Below are 16,843 nucleotides of genomic sequence, written 5' to 3'. Positions count from 1 at the left end.
GACAGAAGAAGCTAGGGTCCCAGATGAGAAACTTCACGATCTACTTACTGGGTGCGCAACGTGAACGCTGCGGAAGTGATGCTCGATGGCAGATGGAGGCCTTTGATGATTTCCTGCCAGAGCTTTTTGTTGATCACGTCCACCAGTCCACCCCTCGCGATCACCAAATTGTATAATTCGTACAGGTCCAGTACAGACTTAGCCATGATCGGTAGCCGATTGATCGGAGAGCCTGAAATAAAAATTGATCACATTTTTATGCAAAGGATTTAAATTTCCCATGGAGCTCGTGTCTTCCGCGCGATCGGCTCGGGGGTATTTTGGCAACGATTTTAGAGTTTACGAGGTTTGTCCAAGGCTCGCAGCGAGGGGCGTTAACGAGAGCAGTAACGAATTCGTAACGATCACGCGAGCCCGGCTTTTACGATCTCCTTACCCGTGTATCGGACACAACAAATAGAACGGGAGAAACAAAGAGTAGACTGAGGGGAATCGATGGTGTACAGATAATCTGTACTCGCGTCTCCACCACGCGACTCGTCCGCGTGCAGAATCGTGATCGTATTATCGCCGGCGAACAAACGAGCCTTTTACGAGCTTTTACGCGAATTTTAACTGGCATTTAAGATAACATGGAGTCGCGTACTACGCCTGGAACTAATCACTCACCCATTTTAATCCGAGACCTCTTACACAGCTTTTGTTCCCCAGGCAAATGCACACTCGTCATTCATTCTAATTCTTTCACGACTACAATAAATAATTTGATTTATTTTCCATCACGTCTGCAATATCCAAACGTGATACGTTAATTATTTTGCGCGACCCAATTTCGCGTGTTATACGACGAGGTTTGTAAAAGTGTTTGAAACTCCGAAACCATGAAGAGGCTTCCCTTAAATGGTAGCGAGAGAGTCGACGCATGGATTTAAAGAGAAGATATATTCTGGCATCGGTTGCACTAAACACGTAATTCCAGCTCGATTTAAAGTCACGCGAAAATTCGAACGGCAGCAAGCGGCAGCAGTCGAAGCAGGGCGAGCCTTTACCCGGCTCGGAGCCGGTAAATTTTACGAGTTTGTCCAGAGGTTCGAGTTAACGGGGCGTTAACAAGCGCAATACTCGTGACTATCGCGCGTGCGAGCTCTCTCTGCAGCGGCCGTTTACGAGCCTCGCAACGATTCTTTCGTACGAAACACCTTGCTGCAACCGGCTAACAATAACAACAACGATGACGCCACGGAGGTAGCTGTGCACGGCGAGTAACGAGAACAGGCAGCCCTAGTATCTTCACCTAATAGGCAATAATAACGAGCCCGGGGTAACTGCCTCGACAGACACTTCCAGCAAGGTGGAATCAATTTTTAAAAATAGTTTACTAGCTCTAATTCATAGACACGATATTCCCTTTTTACTGACACGCTCTTTCGACCGCTGGTCGTGGTACCGAGTTGGGGGGTTCGTCTTCCATTAGGGATGGTGGCTGTTGCAGGGGCCAGAATCAATTATTCAAAACGCGTTACCATCTCTAAGACACAGGCATAACATTACTGATAGGTACCCTCGATGGTCCGTGGTGCAGAATCGGACGTTCATCCGCCATGAGGTAAGAAGAGGTCTGCCGCCATTCCTCCGGAGGAGAGCGGAGGCAATAAAAGTTGTATGCTGGAGTAGGGGAACCAGCAATTTCGGGCTATCGAGCGTGGCCCCTCGGGCTTTATTATTGGCCCTGCAATTATTGTTGATATACGCGCAACCCGGCAACCCAGGCATAATGCTCCTCTATATAGGGCGCGGCGATAAAAGCTGTGCTCGCAAAATGGCGACCGATTCCCATCCCGTGCTCCTCGACAAAACCCCTTCTTCCTCGCTGTCCAATCCATCCATGCACCGCACGGTTTCGTGCTTTTTCTTTGCCCAAGCACAAATCATTCCCCGTGTGCGTGTGCATCACCCTCCAAACAAAATCACCGGTTTAACATCTCTCGAGGAATAAACTGGTAGACGAGATTGCGAGAACCGAACTTCGAAAACGGTCGCTAATAATAACTGCATCTAAAAGTCGAGCTCGAAATTGCATGCGAATTACGATCTCTTCTGGCTAAGGGAGGATCTCGACAGAATCATCGTTGATACCGATTTCGACGTGGTCCAGTGAAAGAGGAAGTCGGTAGGAGCGATCGTTCATTGTTCGATTGCGGACAGAGAGCGACGGGGACGGAGGTAGATGCAAAGATAAAGAAGGGAAGGAAGAAGGCGAAGGAAGAGAAGAGGCATTTCAGGATGCGATTACGACTTTTCTTGGTAGGGCGTCCAATCAGCAGTTATTTTTATAATGGCCGCCGCCACCGCCGCGTTCGAGCTGCAATGCTGGCTATTGCATGCTCGCTCGCTCACTCCGACCAGTCAAAGTAGCCGTTCGAACTGCCGTACAGGCGTTAGGTACCTATCGTTGTACATAATTTTCGCGCGCTTCGAACGGGGTGAGACCGCTCCGTTCCCTTCTCTTTCGCCATTAGAAACTGCGACTCGCGTTGTGCGCAGTGCTCTTTGAAATCCAAAGAAAGCATCGCGAACGGAACTCGAATAGATCGTTTTCTAAGTGAAACAAAAGGTCCATTCGAGGGAAATGCAACGATCGTATCTGACTCGCAATTAGATCGATGCGTCTAAATTTGTTTCGTTGGTCGTGAAGGAATGAGTTTCGTTCGGGCCGAGGCGGGGATAATTGGTATACGAAACAAAATGTTGCATTTTATGGGTTATTGCGAGGTATTGGGCGGGTTATTGCGAGGCAGGGCCGAAGGAGTGCCCGATCTAATAACGATCGACTATGTCGGAGCCCTTTATTAACAGATGCGCAGGAACAGCTTTTAAAACCCTTTCGGACGCGCGAAACGACTTTTCCGAGAATCTTGCGTGACGGCCCCGGAATCTATCGAATAAGCTATACCCCTGCGGTACCTCTCGTACCTTCGCGCCGCGCCGTTTACAACCTCGATTTCTTATCGACGATCGTTTCTCATCGACACTTATAAACGTGTTATTTGCCGGCGCAAAAAATGACAGACGGAATAATAGCTACAGCAATTTGCCTCAATTTCGCTAATACAAATATAATGCAGACGCTTCCGAGATCGATTCACATTGAGAGAATCGAATCGTTGCTCTTTGAACAGTTTAACGGCAGGATCGAACAGGACTTGCTTCGATTCTCCTGATACGAAGTGGACTTAAATCGAGAGAATCGAAACGTACGGTTTAAGGGCAAGAAAACCGAGTGCGGACGTTAATTACGATCGTATATCAATAGGTTTTTCCAGGGGTATTAATAACTCTCACCGTGTAACATAGTCGTCCTCGAGCTCGTAGGAGCGTGAAGGGAACGGAAACGGGTTAACTTTGTTAGCGCTCGGCATTATCGGACGAGCGAAACACCGAGATTGGCATTGCGAGTAACAGTCCGGGAGGGGGTGGAGTTTCGTATGAAATACACGCGACGTTTACTGCCTCCACCGGCTGGAGCAAAGTCGCAAACGCATTATAAATAGATCTTTTTCTCTTTTATCTCCCTCCGTCGTTGTCAGCCCTTTGGGATCGAGAGAGCGTACCGGAGAAAAAGGGAAAGGTACCACGTACAATCCGTCTCGTAATCTCGTTAGAATTTCCCAGAAATATTGCTGTAATTTACGATCCGTACAAGTCAACCTTCGGAGAAGTGACAGAAGAAAGGGTCGCAAGGGTCCAATGACGACTCTCGTCTTTTCAATCTATTCGAACCTTTATGAGTACTTCTGTCGATTTTTAGAAATAATCTCATTGTTTCTCATTGATATTAAGTGCGTTGATCTCTAGATGTCAGGATCATTTAGTAATAATCGTTTCGGAGGCAGCTCGCTTATCGAGGCATTGAAATCTCCCTGACTAGAATAGAGGGTCCCCCACGAGCCACTTGTTGCTTGCCGATCAAATAATTGTATCTCCCGTCCCTAGTCTTGTCACATAGGAGTGGCTTATGGATTCTGGGTGGTATCTTCCCTCTCTGTTGGACCTTTCCTTCGATCCAGACACTCCGTCCATTCAATGTCTTTAACTTCGAATCATTTTCAATTTCTAATTAATAGACTGCGTATTTGATGCACTTATAAAAAAATCAAAAGTTGAATATTTCATTTCGCAGAAAAAGTCTACTAATTATTTTATTTCGAACAGCTTCCCTAAAGCCGTGGCAGCAGACTTCCTGTCGTGACGAGCCAGCAGTCAAATACGTACTAAATCCTGTTCATCGTAGCCGGAGATGTTTCCGGATCAAGAGCATAAGATAGACAAAACAGAATGATCGTGTCCAGGGCGTGGCGCGAGAAGAATAATTCCATGCTCGTCCGTCTTCGTTTCTTCGTATCATCGCGCTCTTCTTTTCTCATTCCTCGGTAACGACTTGGGTGGGCCACCCTCGACTCGCGTTCATCGGTTACGTGATAATAAAATCTCCGAATAGGTGCGTCGCGATAAAACTTTTATCACCGATTACGACTTTACGAACCCGTTTGATCCCCTGCCACGATCAACGCTATTATTAAACGTCGGCCACTTTGTAACATTAAAACCCTGTCGTTATTATAATAATTCTTCGTTCGACTCGAACAGTAATTTTCTGTTCGATCGTTAACGAGTCGACCGCGTTGGATTCAACAGCTTTCGTCTCGTTCTCGAGATAGACAGGCAACGAAGAAAACGAGAGACACGACGACGAGTAGTCTCGGCGTCTTGTTCGTCTGTTTGGAGTACGTATACAGAATGTACTGGCTACCAGGCAGATGCCAACAATGTGGCAAAGCTTTGATGTGACGTAAAATGGTCCGTTAAGCGGTCCTACGATTCCAATTTTATTCACGTGGCAACGATTAATATTTTTCATTACATTTTTATGATTCGACATGGGTGAAACGATCCAAAACCCGAAGATCTGACGTGACCGATGAAGCAGTAGAAGAGGAAAGAGAAATGTAGGAATATTAATTTGTCACATTCCTTAAATATTTGTCAGACGTATCTCAAGGCTCATAGAACTTTAAGCGAGGTCTTACGAAGATTTCAAGATGCAACCGTGGGTGCAGTTCGACATCGCTAGGACAATCGCGCGGCTAGCGAGGCCTCGAACGTTGGACGCGGCAGGTATTTTTATAAAGAACTAATAAAGAGAGAAAAGTGTGAACGTTAATTTAACTTGGCGAGGTCTCTTCTTCGGATTCTTACGAGCATCGAGTTCTCAGGAATCGAAGCTTCCGAGAAGCTGCGTCGTCGTCCGCGGCTATTTACAGGGTTATAAAATAGCAACGCGGCCCGCGATATTGCCGTTGCCCGTTCGCGTTATTGTCCGATGCCAGGCATAAATCAACCCGCGTAGTATCGGGCTCGCAGAAATAACTTTCGATTCGCGCTTGTCATTCTGCCAGAATAAGGGTCCCAAGAGTCGTCGTCCCGCGCGACGGCCACCGTCACGGCCCAAATACGTGTCCCGCGGACTCCGACGTTCGCCCTCTCGCCCCTATCGCGACGCGGATTCGTCAGGGGTCGTAAACGCGCCGATACGGCTGTGAGCTTTAACGACGTTAATCGCGGCGAGCCGGCTCGTCGCCGAGTAATTACCTACGTCGAGAGCCTCTTAACGTAACCCGCTCGCTTGCCCGCGAAAGCTCGTTAAAACCGACGCCCACTGAGCTTTGACGCGTCGCCACTCACGCCAAATCGTGAACTTCGATCATAAAAAAATTCCCTCGAAATCAAGAAAGGGAAAAATTGATAGAACCTACGATTAGACACAAAAATCCGATTTCGATTGAGAAGTATCAAGATGGAATTACGAGCGTCGCGATCGGGCGTAGCGAGGTTTATCGCACGACCGTGAGGGAAGTAGAAGAGAGGAACGGATGGAGCGGGAGAAGACGATATATCACGAACCCCCAGAGCGATCGGCGCTGTTGTGAAATATTAATAAGCAAATTAGTTCAGACTTAGTGGCCCGCCAATACTAAACCGGCAGGATGGAAATGGCCGTTGGCCGACTACACCGCTCGTATTTCACTTCCCACGCCTGACCAGCGTTCAACGCGGAACCCGTTTCTCCGATTTCTTTCCACCCTCCTTTCCTCTCCCTCTCCTCAGCGATGTCCGAGGGTCGATCGTTCGACATTAACAAGTTATCACGTTCATTTCCCAAACATAAGCACGACACGACTTCCTGTTGCTATTGTTCTGCGTTTCACAGTGTCCAAAAGTGTAAATCGCGAGGAGCTCGATCGATCAGCGTTTGATTTTCAATGTACCAAGTGATGGGAGATAATTTGGTATTCAACGAGTGCATCGATCGTCTGGTTGCAGAGCGAAGACGATCGTTCTTGTCACCCAGGGTGCAGGACTCGGAGGAAGCAGAAGGGCGAGAGAAACGGAGGCGAGGAACAAGAATTCGACAATTACGTCACGGGAACGTAACGGATGATCGGCGAGAACGAGCGGCGCGGCGTCGAGACGTCTAGAATGTGCGAACGTCATCCTGCTAAATGCTTTTCGCTCGGCTTCGGAGCTCGCTCACGCTCGCGTGCGCGAGCTATCTATAGCACTGGAACGTGCCGGTGCCGGAGAACCCTTCTTTCACCCGTTTCCTCTTCCCTCCTCTCTCACGCTCTCTCTCTCTCTCTCTCTCGCGATGCTGGAAGCTACCCGGTCACTTGTCTGCCGCTGGAAAATGTAGGTCGAATTCGAGCACGAGCGGAGAACTAATTGGACAGGTGTACCGCGACGCTTCCACGCTTCTGTCCTCCACTAAATGCTCTCGAATTTCCTCTTTTCTGCCCATCTTCCAGTACTGCGTCAGAATTATTGCCGTTCGATCGCTGACGCCTTTTTCGACGTGAAATTTCTAAACGGCATTGTTTCGCAAAACGCCGCTCGATCGTTCTGAGATTCCTGCGTGAATGACACGAGTTAGGAGACCCCCATTGCGTGGCTACCGGAGCCAGCGCGGTCAGATCTCATCGGATTCGCATTATAATAATTAATGTCGAAGAAATTTTTCGGAGCTTCTGCACGAAACCGGGCCCCGGGGGCATCAATCAGCGGGGGCACGTCGTTATATCCATGGGATTCCGAATAATTGCTGACGATTACTCACCCCCTCTCGTACCCTCTCTACCGACCTCACCGCTATATAATCGCCGAGTTATCACGAAACTTCTCGGAAACGCGAGAACGATCCAACGTTTCTCTGATTTGCAAACTGCCTTGGATTCGATGCGTTCATAGAAAAAAATGTAAAGCATGCGATGTCCAACAGGCATACGAAACACCATCGGTGAAATGTGTTATTATCTTACAGGATATGCGACAGGAATTGCAAATTCAGTTTCAAGAATCGAATCAAAAGTGAACCGTAAATTGATTTTATCCTTAGAAAAACCAGTTGGAAAATCTGGGTGAATATGTTCGTAGATGAATAATAAAATTGTCTAAGAGAGACAGGAGGGAGGATTTTAGCGGGGATAAGAAGAGTAGGAGGATCGTTTTCGCCGTGGGCTACCACAAGGGAGGACAAGCGTACGCAGGATCCTGTAATCCGGACATAATCCCGATTTAAGACCCTCTAAAAACAGCGGGTGGCCCTGAGCAGCCCGATCCGCGATCCACCAAGGAGGAGCGGGCGGAACAGAGAGAGAGTGGTTGGAAATCCGTATTGGCCCCTCTCTCGTTTCCGAGAAAACATTTAGAGGAGGTTTACGAGCGATCCGTCAAAGCGGAAATCCATCACTCGCGGGAACAGAGTCCCCGTCCGCCCATCGTCGAGACTCTCTCTTCTTTCTCTGGACGATGCTAGGACTTTATTTCGTTTTATGGAGGTAACGTGGATGGGTGTTTATGGACAGGCTGAATTGACTCCGTCGCCGACGGATCCCGCCTCGCACGTTTGCTCGACAACCTCGTAAAAGACAAAACACATCGGCGGAGACAGAAAAGCTCAAGTCCACGCGCGATCGGGTTAAAATTGATTTAAAAAATACTTATACCGTGTAACGGTACCAGTCTAGATCCGCTGTATTTGCGGATTCAATTCTAGGTTCTACGAATCACGATGGCAATCGTTAGAATAGCTGTACGATGAATACTGGTTTCTGTCGCGCTGAAAGACGAGCCGTTTTGAACCTGTCGACCTTTCTGATACGCGTGTCTAGGGCAAGCGTTTGCGAGACCCAGTGACGATTGAGATGTTAGAACACTGTAATAGCTGTTACAGTATTTATATAAAAATCGATGGGACGTAATTAATCGAACTGATAGAACCTGGAGCGAATCAATAGAAGCAATTTTCGTAAGACAGTTTCTCGTCGCGAGAAATCGTAAACCGGCGGGGAATGGATCTGCTCGAATAAAAGTAAAATAGCGTGGATACGAGAAGAAGAGGAGGCTCGGTGGTGCCTTTCGGCGTCTCTTTCTCCGAGACTTTTATAGCCGTCCCTTTGGACCGGTCGAAGATCGATTCTCGGTAGAGGTGCGACTCGTATGAATTTTAATATTTATTACGTAATAAAGCCTGCGAGGGGGAGAGACCGTTCTACGGGTTTAATTCCCGGCTCGGAGGTATCGACGCGGCCGCGAGGGCCGCGTTGTTGATCGGAACTAGAAACTATTTTAGCGAGAATGTGACTCGCGTCGCGGCGAACGTCGGTGACTAGTCGCAGCGTGCCGTGACGACGGCCAGTTATCGGGTAACGGGTAACGAACGTGCTCGCGGCACCAAATACCGAATAATAAGAATAAAAAGTGAGGGGAAAAATCGTCCCGAGGGGGAATCGGGAATGGTAATGCAACGTTCGTTAACGAGTCCCTAAATAAACCGAGACCTAACTGTCTTTCATCACGGCAAACGCTCGCCGATTCTCAGATGAGATTTCCCGAAGAACGGCAAGCTCGATTTTATAAATTACCAACGAACCGGGTACCAGTCGAAAATGAGCCGGCGTTCGTCGTTTCAAGTATTTTCCCTATACGCTTGCTCGTCGCGGAATAGGAATCGACACGCGCAGAAAGGAGGCCAAACAGATTTGCGTGCAACAGTTTCGTTATACCTTGCCAATACATGAGGAACTAAATTCAATTTTCGTCTAGGCACTTTCAACTATTCATCGTCTATCCAAAATATTGTATCTCAAACAAAAGCTTCTCTCTTATCTACCCATACGTTGAGTCACAGTATAAACAATGAATAATTTCAATTAAATCGTACATAAAACGGAACGATTCTCTCCACGTTCATTCATGCCCCGAGAATGCCATTCCCACTCCGCATTGTAGGGGCACAGAGAAAACATAAATGTGAACAGCGAACGTGCGGCAAAGAATAGTGAGAGCGGGTGGTCGGTTTTTCAGTTTGTCGGCGATAATCCGCGAACGGGGACAAAGTAGCATATCGAGACGTGCAAGAGAACCGAGAGGTTTGTGTACGCAGACGGCACGCTCGCGGTGCCCGAACACGTGTTCCCTGAGGCCTCGGCCCGCTAATGCGTTACCCGCGCCGCCGCGTAAAAAGGTATTTTTTTCACGCGACGCGACGCGCGACCCTGCCCGGTGCAATGCACTTCACTTTGCAACAGACGAGAGAAGAGGCTCCCCCCCCCCCTCTTACCTTTCCCTCCATTGAAACATTACCGTTCGTTCAGCCTCTCGGTCTGTTTCGCACCTCGATGATAGCTGGATGAACTTACAATGTGCGAGCGGGAGAAAGTTTGCTCCTCGAGCCTCGCAGCTGGAGTGAGACCAGGTTGCAGCTCGAGTCCGCTGCACACCGAACGAGATTTGCATTCAATATTAGAAGAATATTCTTAAACGAAGTGGAACGATAAAATTATTTTTTAGAGACGAGTCGGCTTTGAATGTTTGAATGAATAATATTTAAGAGAACGATGTCGATCGAGATACAAATATATTAGGATAATAGTAACCCTGCAGTATCTGAATAAAGAAGGAAGAGAAGGTAGCCAACGATTAGTGGCACGAGTCAGATGTGGTAGAAAGATGGAACAGAGATCGAGAAAAACAGGAGAAATCCTGTGACCTGCGTGAAGCAAGTTAAGATACTATAAATTTATTTCGAATCCACGTTGGTTGACTGCAAGGATTATCATTATAAGTGATTGTTTATAAGACGTGCAGAGCTCGGTGCAGGCCGAAAATGAACGGTGACTCCAGGTGTCGTCGGTGAATAATTAACTGTGGTTAAAAGAGAGCAATAAGGGGTGTCGAGAGATATCGTCGCTTATCGGGTTTCGATGAAATTGACCAGATATCATTAAGGTGGACAGGCCTCGTGGGAGTGTTGGTGGCAACAGGGTCCCGGGAACATCGCAAAAAGGAAAAGGCCGCCGGAGGAGGAGGAGTAAGATAATAACGTATTCGACAGAGAATGGCATTGCTCTCGCGGTCGTATGAGTTACATAGGCGATTGAAACTCGTTCGCGATGTGAAAAAAAAAGACGATGCAGCGAAAGAGGAACAGTCCTCGGGGCTGTCGGAGGTGCTGCGGGATTTGCATATTAAATGGCTTGAGATTTATAACGGTCGGCTCTGAAGAGGTGCTAGCAATACGCGCGATAAATAAAGAACCGATGCGCCTCGTACTCTCTCCCAGCTCTCCCATTCTGTCGGATCAAATTCGCCGACGTTGGGAAACAACGTGATTCATTTCGCTTCAAAACGATTGTTGCGTCCTCACTTTAAAAATTGACCGAATCAGAGCTGATACTCAATCCTCAAAAATGTGTCGTGCAACGAAACTACGAAAATGAGACCGTCAAGAGCCGAGACTGTTCCGAATTTCTTGGAAAATGGAAGTAAGTTAAATTCAATCGATCTGGACTTCAGAGGGAACAGATTTTAGAGTAGCCGGCGATTTGTCGTCGAGGGGAACCGGTTCTAACTTATCGTCTCCAATTATGTTCCTCGGATGCGAATTCCGGGCCGGCTCGTCGGCGCGTTTGATATACGGACGAGCTTGGACACTCTGTTGCGAAATGGCCTCATAATACCTACAACCGCGCCGAATTTTCAGGTCATCCTGGAGATAACTACCCTGAGTAGCTCGGTGCTCTTTGCCACTGGCGGTAAACTTTATCGATGATTAACTTTACGACCGTTAATTAAGATAATCCTGTTGTTATTGCCAGGAGAGTGCCGCGTTACCCCACGAGAAACCGTCTAAAATCATTCAATAAGTATTGAACATATATAATTACTAGAATGCGTCGGATTCTTCTAATTTTTACACGAATAAATCAATTTAAACTGAATTAATTCGTTCGAGCTAGAGAATTGGTTGCACCCTCGAGGGGTGAGTCGATAACAAACACATATCGTCGGTGCGATCGTGGACCAACGTAGCCGGGGATGTGATGAATGGTCTTTTATATCTAGGGACGAGTGGTCGAGGTGTTATGAATCGCGTTAGCGTCGAATCATTGTTCGCGTCGGCACAATAAGGGGCGCTACGGGGGGTTGCTCGTTCGAGCTTCTTCTTTATATCCCCACCTGTCTCTACCCTTTCTTTTTGGGTCACTCGATTTTAATCGACCTTGTAAAGATCAACGATCGATTTCTGAGAAATACGATAAATCGATTTCTTATTCCCTCGTTCGATTATGATTACGTTCATTTCGGACGAGACTCGCACGGGTACAGATCGAAAAATGATAGGAACGAGTGTAATTGATTTTAAGGGATCTATCCTAATTATTTTCTCAAGGTGCGTACGATAATAGCTAGCCTGTTTCAAAGAGAATACAGAAGGGGCTTGACGCACCGTTGCCACGGTTGATCGATGGACGGGTCACCGAGTTTATAATTAGAGGATCGCGTTTCCGGTCCCGCGATTGTCTTATTACGACCGAACTCCGGTTGTGAAAAATATGTCTGTATACGACGCATCGAGGGACGCATCAATCACAAATTTACGATTCGAATGAATCGCGAGAAAGAGGGAAGGACAAAGCTCCGCGGTTTCCGTTGTTCCGTCTTAGAATCTAATTTCGTCCCGTGTCTAACGGAGGCAGATGCAACGTGTTATCGAACCTTTTAACCACGTGGACGTTTACGAGCATGCTCGGATGCGCGCGAGGAGCCTCCCGAGAATCCACGTGTTCAGGAAACGGGAATGCGGGTCGCACGTGTGCGTCTCTTCTCCAACGTCCGTGAATAATGCCTCGTAATTTTCGCAACGAATACACACGATCTCCCATCCTCGCCCTTTGATGCCTAACGCAGTTTTTCACAAAGGGAACGTCAATGATTCTCGATTAACGTGAAAGAGAAACCATTTAAGACGAAAGAAGTTCTATTCTCGCCCTCGAATCGAAAAGAATTTCGAATAGAAAAGGAATTTAAACGGCACTTTCATAATTTGCGATATTGGAAATATTGACTTTGAATCGATACAAGAGAAGCTGAATCATCAAAAGAGACGCGGCTCGCCGAATTTTAAGTATCTTGGCAAGGTTACCGAAGTATCTCGATACGAATAATTTTGCGCGACAATGCAAGCGACAGGTGCACAGGCTAAATATAGTCGATCACGTAAATTATCGCATCCGTGCGAATTAAACGCGAGCTAGCCTCTCGATACGATGATCAAATGCTTTCCGATGTGAGCATCGAGACTATTTGATCACAGGAAAAGCGTACTTATAAAAAATCCACGAAACGAATCGACCTTTCGCGAAATCAGATTCTGCAAAATCTCGGTTAAGTGGAATCGAAAGAGAGTCCGTGTAGGTGGTCTAAGGTTAAATCCGGAGATTCGTTTCGGGATTCGGGGGCGTCCCGTGTGTCGGACGTGCACGCACGCGGGATTATGACGAGATAGCGGGACTCGCTCGGAACGCGACCGCTTGCCAAGAGATCCGCAATACGTCTTCGCCAACGGGAGATGGAGACAAATGCGGCCGCGTCGAGCACGCGACCCAAGCTAGAGGCTCTAGACGCATTCTCGTCGGCGACGGAATCGGCCTTGGACGTCGATCGCCACGATCAATATTTGCGGAATTAATTCTTTCGTGCCAAACGATCCCGCGATAATCGTACCAACGCGCGTCATTTTAAATGCGACGGCGCCGTTCGCATTTGCACGTGTACCACTTGCATACACGCACGTCGTTAAGAGAATGTATCAGAAAAATATTAAGAAGATCTTTTAAACTCACCTTTTTTCTGCATAAACGTGAAGAGATCGTCCAGGAACTCCTTTCTCTTTGGATCGTCGCTGATCTCATAGAGCTGAAAGTCGAAGTAAATCGTACATATAGTACGTGGATGGCAAAATTGAAAAACAAAACGCGGAATATAAATTGCGGATTCTATAGGCCGAGAGTCTCGTCAAATCTATCGACTTCTGTGTTCGAATAAAATTCGGTCGTTCCATTGCGGAATAATAAAAACAGGAGTGAAACAAGTGGTGTGCTCATAGCGACAGGCAGATTAGTTAGCTCCGATTATTAATGATTCCGTTTAACCCGGCTCATAACCCGAAACCCCCTCAGCCAAACCGAAACTCCCTTGGGCTAACCGCGCGTATTATCATATTTGTTATGTACGATGTGTTATATCTAATCCGAGACTCTAATTGCTTTTATAATACGACTTCTTCCCTGGTCTTTTTTCCCCCCTTTCCGACTTCTACCGCTGTTCCTCGCCCGTCGACTCGCTTAAACAATTATTGGAAGTAATTGCCGTTCGTCGAAGGCTCTGTCCTCGCGGTTCTCGATCGGTCAAACCGTTTGGAACAATCTCCGCGCTCCTTTATCTCTTTCAAGCGACAGCTGCCGCGCGAGTGTCACACCGGACGACGACGATAAACCGCGCGAAACGTGACGTGGTCCAGCGATTTCCGCTTTTAGAAATTACGTATGTACCTGAGTCGCGCTCCGACCGAGACAAACGGTCGTTTAATAGAAACGCCGTCGCTTAAACGATGGATGCGTGTACCTACGAGTTACCTCCGTGCAATTTCGAAAACGTTATTATTGTTGGCAAACGGCTCGTATAGTCCTTTAATGTTACATTAAACGGTACGAACGACGATATATTCTGTTTATTTTATTATCCGTCGGCCAACGAAACTATTGACACAACGTTATATGAAAATAGCTTAATGTTGTACATCTCTCGCAAAAGTTCATAAAAACCCGTGTGCAATAAAGCGATCAACTTTTAGGAAAAATTATATTTAGGTTCGTCAAATTGTTCGATGCGTTCTTTTCAAGTCACAGAGAATTTTTGATTGACAATTTGAAAAACATAAGATTCTGTCGTATCAAATCTTTTTCTAAATGAAATCATCGAGACCTGAAATTCGTATAATTTACTCGACTTACGTAAGAACATTACTTACTCGGAGGTGTAACGTAACACATTTAAATTAATTCTCCGGTCGTCAATTCTACGACTGGCGTCACGTGTCTTTCCCGCGTGTCACGGGTCATAATTAATATTTCAATCGTATCGTAGTGCAAGTATTTTTTTCCCGCGCCAAAGTGCAATCGACATTGCGCGACGTTTTCAATGACAAAGGATACCAGTTATTGATCGCACGTGTTTTTAATAAGTGCCACGCGGTTAATCAGTTTTTTGTCTACCGCGCCGCGATGCAGGCCTCGCGTGCGAACACACAAGTGTTTCCGTCGTTGCCAAGGATACCGACACAGTGCGGTGCACCCACGATTCACTTGTTCAAGTTTCGACCCTTGGCACTACTACAGATTCTATGACAAATCCGTACCGTCGTCACCGGCATGAGATACGACTGCAAAGGATCAACGTTTACTGCGACGGAATTTAGACGGAACGGAGAGTTTGTTCACCGAAATGGCGATCGCGGCCCACTTATTCCCGCATTCCAGTGTTCATGGCAACGCCCTCGCGGCTCGTCCACCCTTGCAGGATGAAACGAGCGACTGGACAAACGAACGAACGAACGAACGAACGGATGGACGGACGGACGGCATTTCTCAAGGGCCATTTTGTACCACTTTCACGTGTTTTTTCTTTGGCTGGAGCGATGAGCTCGTTAGGGGCAGAGCCGGAGGGAAAGGACGGGGTAAAAGGTCCCTGGTGGTGGAACGAAGAGGGAAACGGCCGGTCCGAGGGTTCAACCAGCGTATATTGATTGATCTACAGTTAAGCGGACTGACGGCAGCCACGTGAAGATCGGGTAGAACCCTTCCCTCGTATCCTTATCCTTCACTACCGTAAAATAAAGAGAGGCGAACGGAATTTGCTCTCGATGATGCATGCTTCGCGGCCCCGCCCTCTCCTTCTCATCGACTGACGGGCCCCGGTGAATAATAATTCCTGATACAGCCGACGTTGATCGGGTTACTCTCGAGGTGGGACGAGGGAACCAGCTTAGATGATCGATGTACCCGATGCGATGCAGTCCTCCGCGTTCGCGATACGCTCGTGCCATCGCCAAACCGATTAACCATCGTTAGCATGCATCGTCGACATGTTTCATCGATTCCGCGGGCCGTACGTCTTCCGAATCTAGCCTCTCCCGATACCACCTAAGGCTACGCTCGGGGGAACGCGAGTTCGAGGTGGAGACAGTTTACGAGGCTCGAACGCGATCCGGAAGAGAAGTCACCGTAAAATTCGAGAGAAGAGACGAGAGCACCGTTTCAACGCTGCGCGTCGTTACTTTTACGACGAGTAATTATCGATGCGCCTCTGTACTCCGGAGAGAGATTCAGATAAACTCTTCCGGCCGATAAGAGGCTGCGATAACCGAGGGAAAGTGCGCGGTGTTTTCCTGGATAGATCGCGATCTTCGAAGCCAGCTAATTCTTGCGAATGATTCGATTCATTTATTGGGACGTGACCAGACAGTTGATCTCAGATCGGCACATTTCGTTCGACAGATAGCAAGCGCAATTGATTTTTGTCGTCGTACTATGAGACTCGTTGACTCGAGGTAATTAGATAGCCAGTTTCGCACGGATAGAATTGCCACCCGTATATACGCCGAGCCCCCGAGCGCGGGGTCGACTTCCGGTCGTAAAAGAGCTTTTATAAGGGTGCGTCTCGGGCGAAACGGAAACGGGTGCAGCCTTAAATAATGCGTCCGTTGTCGAGGTCAAGACACGGTGTCTTCTTCGAATACGCGCCTCCGCGAAACGAGACCGACTTTCCGTCATCCTACTTTCCACAGGATTTGTTTAATACACATTTTATTATAATACGCGCGAACTTTTTCAGGCGACAGTATTTATCCGTGGTTATTAATTAGTTTTTAGGCAGGCAGTAAACGTTGGCAACGTTCTTTTGAAGGAGTCACCGCGGATATCGCGATCAAGGTTTATACGACCGGTCGTAATAGCCGCCGCTACCATTATCCTTCTTGAGGGTATTAAAGATAGCGCTCACAATTATTATGATTATGAGAACATGTATAAAGTACGCGTATGCTTCGCCTGCCTTTCATAATGCCGAGAACGTGATGCCGAACCATCCCCTAACATAGACTTTACTGACAATTCAAGCATCCCTCTTAACTTATTCTGAATTAGTTCAAGCTCTATTCCATCGTAGAGAGTTTCTATTTTTTAAGCTCTGACCCTCGATCGAGCTCCTTACATTAAATGTTCATTATTCTGAGAAATATTGTCTTTGAATGGACTAAACAGAAATTGGGATATCATATTAAGGATGTATAGGCTATACACTTAAACAATGCTAACATGTTGAATTTGTTATTATAGATTCCTATTACTATTAAAAAGCTACCTGCAAAATTTTATATCAATTCATG

At 47.2% G+C, this 16,843-nt stretch overlaps 2 protein-coding genes across 3 annotated transcripts in view; one reads left to right on the top strand and one right to left on the bottom strand.

The window, feature by feature from the left end:
- The window catches only part of retn (retained), a 73,312-nt gene that overhangs the window by 4,731 nt on the left and 51,738 nt on the right, over positions 1–16,843 (bottom strand). For both annotated transcript variants that reach the window (XM_026812656.1, XM_018022735.2), the window contains exons 4-5: positions 13,242–13,314; positions 49–232 (exon numbers count right to left, since the gene is read on the bottom strand). In XM_026812656.1, coding sequence (XP_026668457.1) covers positions 49–232; positions 13,242–13,314 — 257 coding nt within the window. The remainder of the gene's footprint in view (positions 1–48; positions 233–13,241; positions 13,315–16,843) is intronic.
- Ada (adenosine deaminase-like protein) overlaps positions 1–16,843 on the top strand; it is a 48,475-nt gene that overhangs the window by 8,527 nt on the left and 23,105 nt on the right. The gene's annotated exons all lie outside the window — the stretch shown is intronic.

The sequence above is a fragment of the Ceratina calcarata genome, unplaced genomic scaffold, assembly GCF_001652005.2.
Source record: "Ceratina calcarata isolate Rehan_Ccalc_2016 unplaced genomic scaffold, ASM165200v1 scaffold293.2, whole genome shotgun sequence".
Taxonomy (NCBI): domain Eukaryota; kingdom Metazoa; phylum Arthropoda; class Insecta; order Hymenoptera; family Apidae; genus Ceratina; species Ceratina calcarata.
This window is presented reverse-complemented; position numbering and strand designations above follow the sequence as displayed.